This window comes from Nasonia vitripennis (genome assembly GCF_009193385.2).
Source record: "Nasonia vitripennis strain AsymCx chromosome 2 unlocalized genomic scaffold, Nvit_psr_1.1 chr2_random0006, whole genome shotgun sequence".
Lineage (NCBI taxonomy): Eukaryota > Metazoa > Arthropoda > Insecta > Hymenoptera > Pteromalidae > Nasonia > Nasonia vitripennis.
The window spans coordinates 757,259-772,000 of NW_022279613.1; the positions used below are offsets into that span (position 1 = coordinate 757,259).

A 14,742-nucleotide genomic window follows, 5' to 3' on the forward strand; every position below is an offset into this window, starting at 1 on the left:
ATAATCATGTTGATTTTTAAAAAGGTTTGACATTTTGTTTTTCAGTAAAGACGATTTTAATAAACTGCGCTTTTTGATGGATGATAAAAGAACCGCGAACGATTGTATAAATTTTCTACAGTAAAAAGATAGGTAATTTCATTTTCTTAAAGGTACATATCAAGCAATTTATTTTAATTAATTTTTCAATAACTTTATCAGATAAAACTGAACTCTCAAAACTAAAATATCGCTATAAAAAAAAACAAGTTAAAAAAAATGTTCTATATTCTTAAAGAAATTGTCAAATGTTTGTAGCTAACAAAAGTTTCTCTATATATTCTCATAAATATATACGTTAGTGAATGTAGTGAAATCAGTTTTGAAAAGGTCAAGCATTAAAGATCAGCAGGTAAGCTAGAATCAATCATAACTGATAGTTATGAAAAATAAGATAGTGGCACTTTTCGAAATTATTATTTTAACTCACACTTGCGCATGTCGCAAGTCGCATATCGCAGTCAGCATATCCTGGAACGATTGACCAGTGCCTAGTTTTTATTCCATCGTTGTGAGCCAAAGGTGCTGAGACGTTCCCACAGTTGATATAGAGCACGCTGCTGTTTTTACTCTGTACCAAATATTCACACATCGTGTATGGTATACTTACGCGAGAGCTTGCATCGCATCCTGGCTGGCGCTCTCGGTGCTTATTAGACACATTATAATTCTTGTCGAGCGGTACACTATCGGAAGCGCGAGGGCTCTTGAGCAAACGTATAACCACGCACACAGACTGATTTAAGAGAGTTCGATTATATAGCGAGTCTTCATACCCGTACACCAACAAGCTCCGATACACTGATAATCAGCTGATAATCATGCCAAAACGTCAGCTGATTATCAGGTGATTTCGGCTCAGTATTTTTAATAAAGCTAATAGTTATAAATATGCGTTTATGTGAGATAAAATGTTGATGATAATCAGGTGACAATCAGGTGATAATCATTCAAAAGTTGTAACCTTTAATATATTTATTATAAGTTGTTCAAAATAAGTAAAATTTATAAATTTTACTTATTTTAAACAACTTATAATAAATATATTAAAGGTTACCACTTTTGAATGATTATCACCTGATTATCATCAACATTTTATCTCACATATACGCATATTTATAACTATCAGCTTTATTAAAAATACTGAGCCGAAATCACCTGATAATCAGCTGACGTTTTGGCATGATTATCAGCTGATTATCAGCTGATTATCAGTTGATTGTCATCTGGTTTTTTGCAGTAGGGACCGCACTGTTTTAGGCTATGTTTTACATCGTTACATGAGTTCCGATGCACGCTTCTACTGCGTGAGCCTCTTTCAGTTGCATATAGTCACAGATTAATCCACGATTACAAATGGCAACTTCTAGCCTAGAAAATCTGATCCTCGTCTCTCACATATTCTTCGTGATAATGCTTAGGTGACCTTACTTAACAACTTCTTCCTTTTGTATATACTAAGTACACCAGACTACGCCAGACGTAAAAAATACTCTTACGCACCATACACGTGCTGATCTTTTGCATTAATTACCGACTCAATTACATGTAAAGATATTTTTATATGTGTGTAAATAGAAACAGCTTATTAACCTTATAACCTATTATCTCATAACATATGCTTGTATTGTTTTTACTTAAAAAGTTGAGAATCACATGTCCAAAATTTTAAGAAATTATCGCAAATTAATTTTTGGTCATAATTATTTTGCTAATAGAGAAATTTTTTAAGCAAAATATTTGATCATTAGAAATTTCTCATTAAAATCTTCAAGATACATTACTCAAACATAAGCATCGAAGACATATCAGACAAGAAATCATTAGAGACAATAAAACACATTTAGGTTAAATAGCAAATTCAAAGTATAATAGGGTCGCGCTGCTCCCCGACAGCACAGTGTATACAAACTTATACTTGCCACCGGGGCGCCACTTGATAAAAAAAAGCAGAAATATTTTTTCAAAAATCAAATAATGACTATAATTTGGCCATAAAATGGTCGGAATCATAAAAAAAATCTTCTTGAATTCAGAATCAGAAAACATATGCATGCCAAATTTTATTACGATCGATCGCGTGGTTCCAGAATTATGACGGTATACGTACATACACACACACAGCTATCCGCACAGACATTTTCTAAAAACGCACTCCAAACACCTGCAAATTCGTTTCTACGAAGTTTCAGCAAAACTGAAAATATTACTATCACAAAGCTTCCTCTTAGGAGTAAGCAAAAGTGGTTAAATATCAGTGAAGTTCTTCTATATTCTATTCAATACAAATATTGTGCAAAATTAAAATACATCGTGTACAAAATATCAGTATTCAGGAACATTCGTGATTAAATTTTTTTTTTCGAGAGAATAAAAAGTGTTTTATTTCTGTATCTGGTATCTAGTTCTAATCAATTTGAAAAAATGGAGATGTATATGTGTAATATACATTTAGTGACTACGCATAATTCAGATATTTTCAGTGAAGATACTAGAAAATTATTCATGTGTATTATAGTACTATGTGACCGATTATTCTACAAATACTATAATCTACCCAAATGCTAAAGCTACTATAATTCATATGTGAAAAGAAATTCTTCTGCAAATCATTAGTGAAACATAAACGAGTGCGATTAATTTGTGTAAATATCACATGAGTTAAATTTGAAAATGGTGAGAAAAATAAACAAAATTTTAAAAATATTGGATCTAAAATAATTTAATATTTCTTATTGTTCTATTGCGAAATCTTATCCTTCATTTATCATACAAAAAATACAGTATATGTTTTAATTAGTACTTGTACTTAGATATATACAATAAATTATAGTGCACTGTATAGAAAATGCTTAAAAAATTGATGATGCTGCAAAAAATTAAAAAACCCTTTTAAAAAAATCAAGAAATACTGTCAGCAGCCATCTATAAGCATTCTGCGTATTGCACCTGCTAAAATAAAGCATCTATTATATATAGTGTGATGTACTTTACAATTCAAAAGAGAGTTACATACCGAATAAGTGCTTATAGCTGATATTACCAAAAATAAGACATATAAAGCTACAAAATAACAGCTTCATAGTATAAAATAGAAAATTAAAATGAATCAGCTTTACTTATTTTTGGTACTATTATACGAATAATGGCACCTAGACAACGCATCAATTGTTAATATTGAAGTATTTTACAATAGTATTTAAAACTCAAACTCTTCACAGCAGCCATAAAAAGATTACATAAAACTTGCTCAATTTGCATAAAGTCTGCAAAAAATATTCATACACAGTTGTAGTTGCTGATTATAATAAACCATACTATTTCATGCCTTATGTTATTTAAAATATAAAAATCCCTGTACTATATTTTTTATAATTGTTTACCTTAGCTTACAAAGAAATGAATTCATCAAATTTTACTTATAGATAAAATAGTACATTGTGCACTTAGGGCATAAAGTAGGCTTTTTTTGACCGCGTGTGGAGTTAGCAGTACGAATCGAGGCGAGCTAGCACAAGCCAAAAGCGAGTGCGTTTGCGAGCTAAAAATGAGTAGTGCAACCATACAAGGTCAAAAAGCACACTTAGCTCTTGGCGCATACCATATTTTTTGTAATACGAGGATGTATTTTCGTGTTTTTTCGTTTGTGTTGAGCGGGGCGAACGTGCCTATTTTTTGACAAGGCTTTAATGCACTTGTTAGAATAATATAGAAAAGCAAAATTTTTCTTCCTTTCTTGTAAAGTAATTTTTGGAGTTTGTGTAGAAACATGTGGAAAATGTGTTTTGATGGTGTATTTTGAGTTTTAGTTAAAAAGTAGTATTTTTGGAAAATACGGATGTGTGTGTGTGCGTGTGTATGTGTGGATGCGTTGATGTACGTATGTCGTTATGATTCTGGTAGGACGTTACCGATCGTAATTAAATTTGACATGCATATATATTTTCTGATTCTAAATTCGGGAACATTTTTCTTATGATTCTCACCATTTTATGGCCATTTTTGGAAGATTTTGCAGATTGTTCCGTTCGATTATTATAAAAAAGTGATTTTTAAACAAAATTTAATATCTTCAAAACCACATTTTTAAACGTTTTAAAAAATTGTATGACAATAAAAAACGATAATATCTATTTGCTGTAGAAATTTTAAGCCATTTTCGCGACTAGTTTTTGAGCTAAAAATCGAAAACCAAAAAAAAAAAAATGGGTTTTCGATGTCGTACGATTATGGGAATAAAAAGACTAATTAATTTCAACTTAATTAAAGTCTTTTTATTCCCATAATCGTAGGACATCGAAAAGTTGAAATTTCGAGAAAAAATAGATCTTTTGCTCACCTCGGCTAGGTTCTGTTTGCAGCTTACGAAACCGATTAGTTTAAAAGGTATGAAGATTAAAATTCTTTGTCTCTCACCCTGTATACCCTGTATAACTGAAAATTACTATTTTTGTTAAACCTTATAACTCGCTAACTAGGGTTTAGAATGTTTTGAGAAAATTTATGATTTTATACGGTTATGAGGACCCTACAGTACTTGAAATATTGAGATTTAAATTTTGTCATGAAAATTATATGATTTGATATTATGACGGATGCTTCTTCAGTAAAATAATTAAGATTGAAAGTATTTTAAAAATCATTAATATACTGTAGGTTTGAACAATATTTTATCTATTGGAATTTAAATTTTGTTAGGGAAGTTTTTTACTGCTGCCTATTATTGTTTGAAAAAAATCAGATGACAATTAACTGATAATCAGCTGATAATCAGTTCATAATCATGCCAAAACATCAACTGATTATCAAGCGTTTTCAGCTCAATATTTTTATTAAAGCTGATGAATATAAATATGCATTTATATGAGATAAAATGTTAATGATAATCAGGTGATAATCAGGTGATAATCATTCAAAATTTGTAATCTTTAATATATTTATTATAAGTTGTTTAAAATAAGTAAAATTTATAAATTTCACATAATGAGGGCCAGTAATTCATTCATTGAGTTTTCATCTTATCATCCATCAGGATGATAACATGAAAACTCTGGCTGTGAGCTCCAATATTTTGGTTTTCATATAAATGCATATTTATATTCATCAGCTTTAATAAAAATATTGAGCTGAAATCACTTGATAATCAGTTGACGTTTCGGCATGATTATCAGCTGATTATCAGCTGATTATCAGCTGATTATCAGTTGATTGTCATCTGATTTTTTTCAGTAGGGTTAGTTATCATTGCGGATTGTCATTCATTTTATTTTTAGAACAAATTGATGGTACTTCAATAAAATCGATTTCAAAAAACATGAAATCTCTAGAAGAAAAAACTTTTAAGCAAAGTAAAAAGGTTAGGCGAGTTTGATGTATGGCATATTATCATGCATGTCAATAAAATAATGTAACATAATAATATCATTTTGTTTACTATGAAATTACAGATTAAAAAACAACTGAGGCCAATAAAAAAGTCAAGTTTCTAACCATATCAGTTTATTATTCATAATATAGCAAACAAAAAATCATTGTGTTTAATTGAGGGTTGAGTCAAATGATTGCTAATTTAAACTTAAGTAATATATTGATTAATTACAAACAACTCTCAAGATACTACGTAACTTGCCATGCCCGTTTCATTTCATTCATAGGTGAACAACTAAACTTTTATTTTTATACGTTACAACGTGATACTAAATTTATTAATGTTTCTAACTTCTTACACAGACTTTTTAAATTGCTAGATAATACATATTTTCCAAAATGAATAAAATTTTTATGATTTTAAAATTTCTATCTCTTTTTTTTACATAAAGTGCAAGGTCCAGTTTCCGGCCATTGCTGCTCCATGGATATGCGGAAGCAAATTTTTGAATTTTTGGTCCGTCTCGTCGCCGTACAGTGGGAGAAAATGGACAAAATTCGAGCCACGCGTCATTTTTAATCGCAGAGCCATGATTTTTTTTTAAACTCTTTAAAAAAGCATTAAGTTTAAGCTACAGGTGCGGAAATTATTGTATCACCTTCCCCTAAACCCATGCGACCCCTAGAAGCCAGCTCTACCAAACCACAAGCAGTCTAACTCATCTATCTCAGGGAACAACGAGTTAAATCGCTTTATTTTTTCTTAAAATAATTAAGCCACACACCATAAGCCAGCTAATAACCTAAATACCTACCCCTACTCCGCTTAACCCCTAGAAATCACTCCTACCAAACCACAAACAGGGTAACTAGCCTAACCCTGGGAACAGCGAGTTAAATCGCTTTATTTTTTCTCAAAATAATTAAGCCACACACCAGAAGCCAGCTAATCACCTAAATACCTACCCTAACCTGCTTAACCCCTAGAAACCACCCCTACCAAACCTCAAGCAATAAAACATGGTTTAAAAAAAAATCTTTATTCATGTAGATTTTTCACATTGAAATCATTTAAGATTTAATGTTTAGAGCGAAGAAATCGTGTCCTCGAGACTTAAACTTCAGTGTCACAGTTTAAATTTTGAATAAAAAGGAAAAAGCACATAAAATGGCGACTAACACGGGAAAATCGTGCAAAATTTCCAGAATTTTTTACTTGAGAATGATAGACTTTAGAAAAAAATTTACTGAAGAAAAAGTTCTTAGATTAAATAAAAAAATACGTTGAAATTCTATCAGAATTTTTTGAAGATTTCTCGAATTTATTATATTATAGTATAATTTAATATAATTAAATCTATTGATCATATCAGTGTTTTATGGTTAATTGTTTATTTTTGAATTTATTAGATTATAGTATAATACATACAAATATTGATCATACGATTTTTCGATGGCTAAATGGCAACCTTGACTAAAGGGGCTTAAATCTGTTTCAACGCAGATGCCTAATAGCAGTTCATTCAACAATTACAGCTAACAAATAATGTGACTAATTTACTTGTAATAATGTCTTGAATTACGTGGTTATACAATTCTGCGCGTTTCCGGTCTAGCCTGTGGAGTGGGTTTTTATTATTTTTAGAAAAAATAAAGCGATTTAACTTTCTGTTCCCAGGGTTATGTTAGTTAGCCTGCTTGTGGTTTGGTAGGGGTGATTTCTAGCGGTCGCATGGGTTTAGGGGAAGGTGATACAATAATTTCCGCACCTGTAGCTTAAACTTGATGCTTTTTAAAGAGTTTAAAAAAAATCATGGCTCTACGATTAAAAATGTCGCGTGGCTCGAATTTTGTCCATTTTCTCCCACTGTGCGCCGAGTCAGAACCATTCGGGCACTTGCGCTCTAGATTTTATTTTTTGTAGATATGGGCCTGTACTGAAGCGCGAGAGCCGACAGTACATAGTACGCCAGTGCGCGCTAGCCCCGCCTACTTTCTCGCTTCGGAGCTCGCCCGGGTCTCTCTCACACTCGTCTCACTGACCAGGTTAACTCTCTCTCTCTCTCTCTCTCTCTCTCTCTCTCTCTCTGTCGCTCTCTCATGCCGCGTACGCTTCGGTTTCCTTCGGGTGCTCTCGTGTCGCGTCTGCGCGTGAATAAACTCGGTAAGAGCATTGCGTATATGTAAATGCGTTACCGAGTTTATCTTGTCGGGCGCCACGTTCTCGTACATGCTCGCGTCGTGCGGAAGCCATAGTCATTCTCACCTGAACTTTCACAAAGTACGCCACGACGCAGCGCAAGTTACTTTCTTCGCCCTGACGCCGTGCTAGTGAGACCTGAGGTTGTAGCGTCCCGTGACCAACTGCGAATTATAATACCCTGCCTGGTATAGGTAATATCGGGCGATTCCTTCCCGAGGAAACTCTCGTATTTTTTTTTATTGATTATAGTACTAACGTGCACCCAGGAATAAGGCGTTAAGCCCAAACTGTTGGAGACAAGCTACAGCTCGTCTCCTGCATAAAGATTAACACACTAATCAGCCTCCGAAAGGGCATAAAAATACAGCTGTGTACCGTCCGACTGGGCTGGCTACGTCAAGCACCTGCCGGTTGCCCCAGGACGCACGTCGTCATTTCATCTCTATATGTGTCAGAAATTCATACTAACAAAACCCAGCGCGAAACGGAGCGTGCTTTCTTTTCAATTCATTTATGTTCTTTCCTATTGCATTTTGTGTTCACGGAGTTACGTAGATCTGGGCGTTGAGCATGCGTTCAGAACTACGCATCACGCCACAGAATTAATTCATTACTTTTTCGCATTCAAGTATCCTTATTCATTTTCCCTTTAAATCGCGTATATCCGACGTTATTTGCTTTTCAGAACAAATGATCAAGAGTTGCTATTATCTTACTTTATTTATTTATTATCCATTTACTTTCATCAATCAATACTTCATTAGATACTACGACTCATTAATATTTAATTAAAATAAAAATAAAATACATAACTATCACTTTTTGCAAAATATACTATGCTCTTGTGTCAATTTATTTATATTTCCCGTCCTTTCACTCCTGCGCCATGTGTCTCGATTTATTATAATAAAAAATATTGTATACGATAGAGACGCAAAATAAGAATCTTTCAATGGTACCCCTGGTGGGACACATGGCTTTAAGCAGAGGTGACTGAGACGTGAGTGCGTATAGGTCATCAAAACAAACAAAATAAATTTCATCTCTGAACACATAACGCGAGTTCGACCTTTTCTTCAATATTGTAACGTTTTACTTTGACCGTATTTGTGTTGCACGATCTGTTTTTCTCTCTCATTCTTTTGTCAGTATGTCGAAGGTACCTACGAATCAACCAACCGGTACTATCCCGAAGCGAGGTCGGGGTCAAGGCAGTCGCGTACGAGATCCCTCGAGAACCACGCGTACTTTTCCCGGGCCCCCAAATCCACCAAACACAGCAGCTCTTGATAGTAGCGATGCCGGCGCTGAAAGTGAACCGCGTACAGATGCTTTTGAGGATAAGGAATTTTTCGGTCCGTTTATACCCCCAGGATCGGGCGCGATTTCTCCAGCTGAGCTTAGATCAGTCCCTCCGTCGGAAGGCGACGAAAGCGGCTCAGCGTCTGCCCCTGCAGACTCTCCGGATATCCTCTCGGGACAACCGTAATCTAGCCGCGGATAATGCTCAATATGTATTTCAAACTGAGTTGGTTCAGCTTTTTCAATCCATGTATAATCGCGAGTGTGCTTTAAAGAGACGCACTGAGCTGCTTAGCTCATGGGTCAGGGAGGTGGACGAGCTCTGTCAACGTTTGATACAATGGGACACTCGTCTCACTGACCAGGTTAACCTTCGGGGTAAAGCGATCGAGCAAAATGCGACGGATATTAAGTACCTTTCGCAACAGTGTGAGGATCTCACCAAGGCTCAAAACGAAGCTTGGGATGATTCGCGCGTGATACACAATCGCCTTCTCACACACCAGGAACGTTTCACTGATGTCGTGGGAGGACAACGCGCGTTAGAAAAAAAAAAATAGCTTAACCGGCAAGAAATGATCAAACTAATCGAGGCAAAAACAAAGTCACTAGGTAGTGCAAATGACGATTGAGGCGCCTCGCACGTGAAGATTGACCTTCCCACGTACTCCGGAGCACCTTTCGAGCAACCAATCCAGTTTTTGAATAATTTTTTTAATTATATCGAAGCAATAGGAACGACGGAGCACGCCGCGAGATATTTAATCGAGCAAGCTTTCCGTGGTACAGCCTCAGATTGGTGGGAGCATATTCGCGATCGTGTCAATACTTTAGACGATTTTAGAAGGCACTTTCTCCAACGCTTTTGGAACAACGCGACCCAAGCCAAGATAAAGCGCGAACTTGAATTCGGTTCATATCAAACAACTAATAATTTAAGTCGTAGTGAGTACGTGCTTCGTCTGCATAATATGGTTCGGGCACTCTCGAACCCACCCTCGGAGGAAGCAGCGGTCGAGTGTTTCTCTCGCCACTTCGACGAACCGAAGCAGGTAGCCATCATGTCTCGAGAGATTACCACCATTGATGCGTTAGTCCACTTACTAGACACCATGGACCAAGCGAGCGCGTTGAATTCAGTTTTCACCTCCGCCCGTCGGATGGACATTAATCCACGTAACCGCCCTAGTTTTTCAGGCCAATCCGATAACTCTCGAGGTAATGATTTTGTACGGTCCTCGACCCTACGCGTTTTCGATAATAGGTCAAATACAACACCGCCGTCGAATAGTCACGCTCGTAATCACCGTCCGTTTACCAGTCGAGATAACGCCCAGCTTAATAACTCCCGTGGTCATTCAATAAGCGAAATTTCGCTGGAAACTGTACCGGAATTAGAAGATGCATCTGAGTCGGGAAACGAGTAAACGTTGTGTCATGCATCTCGGATCGACCGTCGATTTGCCAGCCGTCGGGTAACACAACGGATTCATGTCAAAATTCACAAACAATCTGCGCGCTCGATAAAGTAATTCTTTCCTCTAATCTAATACTCGAGTCAATGCGCGAATATTTAACTAATGAGGAGAATTTTAGCACCCCTTTCAAGAAACCAGAACCGCCACTGTGTCCAGAAATACAAATTAAGATAGGCAATGTGCTTACAACCGCGCTGTTAGACACTGGAAGTAAGCTCGCGTGCGTCTCCTCAAAATTCTACGAAGGATACATCTACGATTTTAAGGATTTTCCGACTTTTCCGCTTACGGACGTCAAAGCTATCGGCTTTACCAGAGAAAAGTCAATCATTTTAAAAAAACAATTCCGCGCTCGCGTTGAATTACAAAGCTTCTCAATTGATTCTAATTTTATTGTCATTACCAAGCTGATCTGATCTCGTCCGTGCATTTTGGGAATTGATTTCCAGGATCACCTTGGTGTAGTTATTGGTCTTCGGAATAATTCCGCATTTTTCGTGCATCCTGAGTCCTCGACCACAGTAGAATGCGATTTCCCAGTAATTGACAGAAACAAAGTCAACTCTCTCCTTGTCATTTCTCGTCAGGGCCTGGATCACGATCACACCTCTGTGCCATCGTTGAATGTCTAACCCGTCGAGGAATCAGACATGTTGACGGACGACGAAATTGACGAAAAGTTAAAGACTATTCCGGGGCACTCTGAAGCCGAATTCATGAGTTTAGGCGCCCTGATAGCCAAATATCGCGATATTTTCCGTAAAACCCCTGGACGTTTTCTTTCATACGTCTATAAATTCAAAGTCAGGGATCAATCACTCTTCTCCCGCCGGCCACACCCAGTAGCTGTCCGGGATCGTACTCCTGTTGGTATTGCCATTAAGGAAATGGAAGCTCAAGGTATTATCGAGCGCTCTACCACGCAATACCTCAGTCCTTTAGTACCGGTGTATAAAAAGGATAGCTCCGTCCGAGTCTGTCTTGCACCACTTGAACTAAACGACCGGTTAGAGATCGATCATGACTGCTCAAGTTATTGGCAAGTCCCTCTCCATAAGGATTCTCGTCCATATACAGGTTTCCTCTTCGGAGGGAGTACGTATCATTTTTGCGTTGTTCCGTTTGGGACCAAAGTTAGCGGTACTGCTCTATCGAGTGCTGAGCAGACGCTCAGAGGCTGTGAAGATTTCCTCGTCGATTTTGTCGACGATTGGCTTTGTTTATCAGCCAATTTTCAAGAACATCTCACTCATCTCAAGATTTTGTTCGAACGACTTTATCTGGAGGGCGTGACTCTTAGCTTTAGCAAGGTCCGTTTCTGTTGTCGTGAGTTAAAATTTCTCGGGTATATTCTTACGACCGACGGGATCCGTACAAAATACAAATACCGGACGAAATACTTCATATGTTAATGGTGGTATAAAATTAAATAGATTTATTCTTGCGTATCTCGACGTGCAAAATAAAAATATCGGCAATTTGTTTTTTGGTAAGCGTGACCACAACTTCGACAACTTTGTACGATTTTGTAGCTTTAATGATCAAAGGTAATAAGAGTAATGCCAAGATATCGTTATGAGTACCTGAAATAATCAATACAATTAATTCAACGATGACGAAATTAGAATTAAAAACTATAAAATAGAAATGACAAATATCGTTTACCCCTACCTGCTCTAATTAATTGTTCATATTTAGCGTAGAAAGACGTTACTTCAGGAACTTTTAGTCTTGTATTCTTTGAAAGAATTTTTGTTGCTATATTTGTCCGATTATCAGGGAACAATGAAGGATATTCAGAAATATTGCTCTGATTCATTAAACTATCATTTGCTAAATATGTGACAAATGTTTGAAAATCTTCCTTTAACTGCAAAAATAAAAAAAAATTCCATCAATAATTTAGTTAGCATGCACACAGAAAATTTAAAATATTCTTATAGAATAATTTTGATACCTAACCAATGCTAATCCAGCTGAATAATTTCAACAGGGAAAACTGTTTAAATAAACCTCTAAAGTTACTGTCGTGACTGTTTTTTCTTTTCGATCAAGTAACTTCATTCGATGTTGGTAGCACGATTGCCACTTACTTGAAACTTCAGAAAGAGAGTATAAATTTCGGTTCTGATCTATTAAGCATTTCAAGTCATTGCCATTTAAAAAGAAAACATTTAAATTATTGACTTAATCAATTTATTTTTATTCCAAATGTTCCTTCCATGCAACCCAGTAGTTAAAAATTTGTGTTACAAACAAAAAAAGTTGGATTTGGATTTTATCGAATAAAAAATTGCAAATTTTTCATTATTGTGGTACACGAAGGGAACATTTAAGGTTCCATGGTGTATCCCACTTCTTTTTACTCAAAATATTTACTTCGTGTATTTCAATTATCAAAATTATCAAATGTGGGTTTAAAAAATAGTTTGCGTTAACTGTTGTATCAGAAGTAGTTTTATCAGTAAGCGGCGGAGTTGTCAAGGAGATTTTTGCTGCTATTAAACCAACCTCATGCAGTGATTTTCTCACAAGTTTGTAATAGTTTTATAGGAAACCTCGCGTATAAATACACTTCCCTTTCTTGTTACAATTGTTGCAATGATACAACCGAGCGAGGCATCTGCTGCTAGTGCAGTCATTATTGCAGGTGATTCTAACGCATGGACCTTAGAATGGGACAGTCAAAGAACTAATCAAAGAAGACGGGTGCTCTTGGAAGCATTTACACTTCTAAATCTTGTGTTATTTAACCAGGGTTGCACTCACATCTTCAGAAGAGGAGACACAGGATCTATTGTAGACCTGACCTTTGCCAGTAGATGCCTAAGATTATCAATTCACACGAGGACCGTAAGTGAACACTAAACAAATAACGATCACAAGGCCATAATAATGGAGGTAAGAAAATCAGAGCAGAGATCCAGCGCGAGTACAGGGACAAATAGAGTCGGTTGGAGAACGATGGATTATGATAAGGAAATGTTTCTGCTGCCATTGAAAGAAATGAAACTGCTAGGATCAGCCAACAGTAAGTTGAAGAAAAATCACTCGTGAGGACAATCCAAGAGGAAAATCAAAATAATACTCCTCTTTCTCCTTTCGGTAACGTTTCAGCCCCGGTTTGCGACCTTATCAAGCCAGTAGGTTATATTTTTCAATGTCTAGCACATATTGTCAAAAAAACGATTACGCCCCATTTTTGAGGTTTACATTTTTTTTTTTTTTTGAAAATTATATAACTTTATATTGTGACAGGTGATGGACGGGAACAGCGCCGTTGAACAGATAGTCGGTGCGATTGCAGGATAGTTGCGGGCTACCTACCGATGTTCGATCTACTTCTTTTATACATTTCGTTTTAATAAATTGGATCTTTCTGATTACCATAGTCTTGTGCTAAGAAAATTGCTTCTTTAGTAAAATAAATAAGATTAAAAATATTTCGAAAAAGCATTAATATACTGTATACTCGAATAATATTTTGTCTATTGAAACAATAAATTTAGTTGGAGGAAGCTACGTGCCAAAGAAGGAGCCAAGCGGTCGATGGAATGTGTATGTATAACGGAATGTGTATAAAAAGAGAAAATGTAAAATTTTTTCTGGTAGAATTTATCTACATATCTATTGCATAGAAATACAATAAAAACATATATTCACAAGTCTTGTGAGATTAAAAAAAATGATTAAAATATAAAATTTAATATTATGTAGATGTAGATTTTCATGCTCTTGCAATACTCAATATTGACATTTGTGTGTTACAGGATGAGCTAACAAAAGATCAAATAGCACGTAAGTTAATTTTTTTTTGTTTCGTAATACGTACATTTTATCTGTACTTTTGACATTACTAAAAATAGTTTGGATATCAATTTTTAGGCATTTGTTTCCATATTAATGTCGAGAGGAATAACCTTATATCTCAGGATCTGTTTGCTATATACACGTTGTCAAAAAGCCGAAAATAATTTGAGACAATTATGAATAAAACTTTTTATTTTCTCAAATGTTCTTCAGATATTTTAATCCATTTATTTAGTAAGAATTATAAAATAAAATATGCTCGTTTTAAAGTGGATCCTGAGATACGGGGTTTTCGAAACAGCTCCTGATTCCCGTTTCCAGTAAGCTTTGAAAAACTCCTTACACATCTGTCGTTTAGGTATAAAACGGATGTATGAGTAAACAGCCACGTCTTTTTCCGCTTGCGTAAAAGAAAAGGACGTAGCCATCTGGTGGACACTTTACTAGAATCAGTGTCAATTTACTACTGTGATATGGTTGATCTGGGGGAAAAACTCAATGTCCAGCCCCGTCCCGAAGCCTCGACACTATTACTTTTATGTT

General features: G+C 35.8%; 1 protein-coding gene across 1 annotated transcript in view; it reads left to right on the forward strand.

Moving 5' to 3' along the window:
• Positions 1-2,169: 2,169 nt before the first annotated feature.
• LOC100679367 (troponin C, isoallergen Bla g 6.0101) overlaps positions 2,170-14,742 on the forward strand; it is a 262,384-nt gene continuing 249,811 nt past the window's right edge. Inside the window, exons 1-2 of the mRNA XM_031925191.2 lie at positions 2,170-2,715; positions 14,160-14,187. Coding sequence (XP_031781051.1) covers positions 2,713-2,715; positions 14,160-14,187 — 31 coding nt within the window. The 5' untranslated portion in view covers positions 2,170-2,712. The remainder of the gene's footprint in view (positions 2,716-14,159; positions 14,188-14,742) is intronic.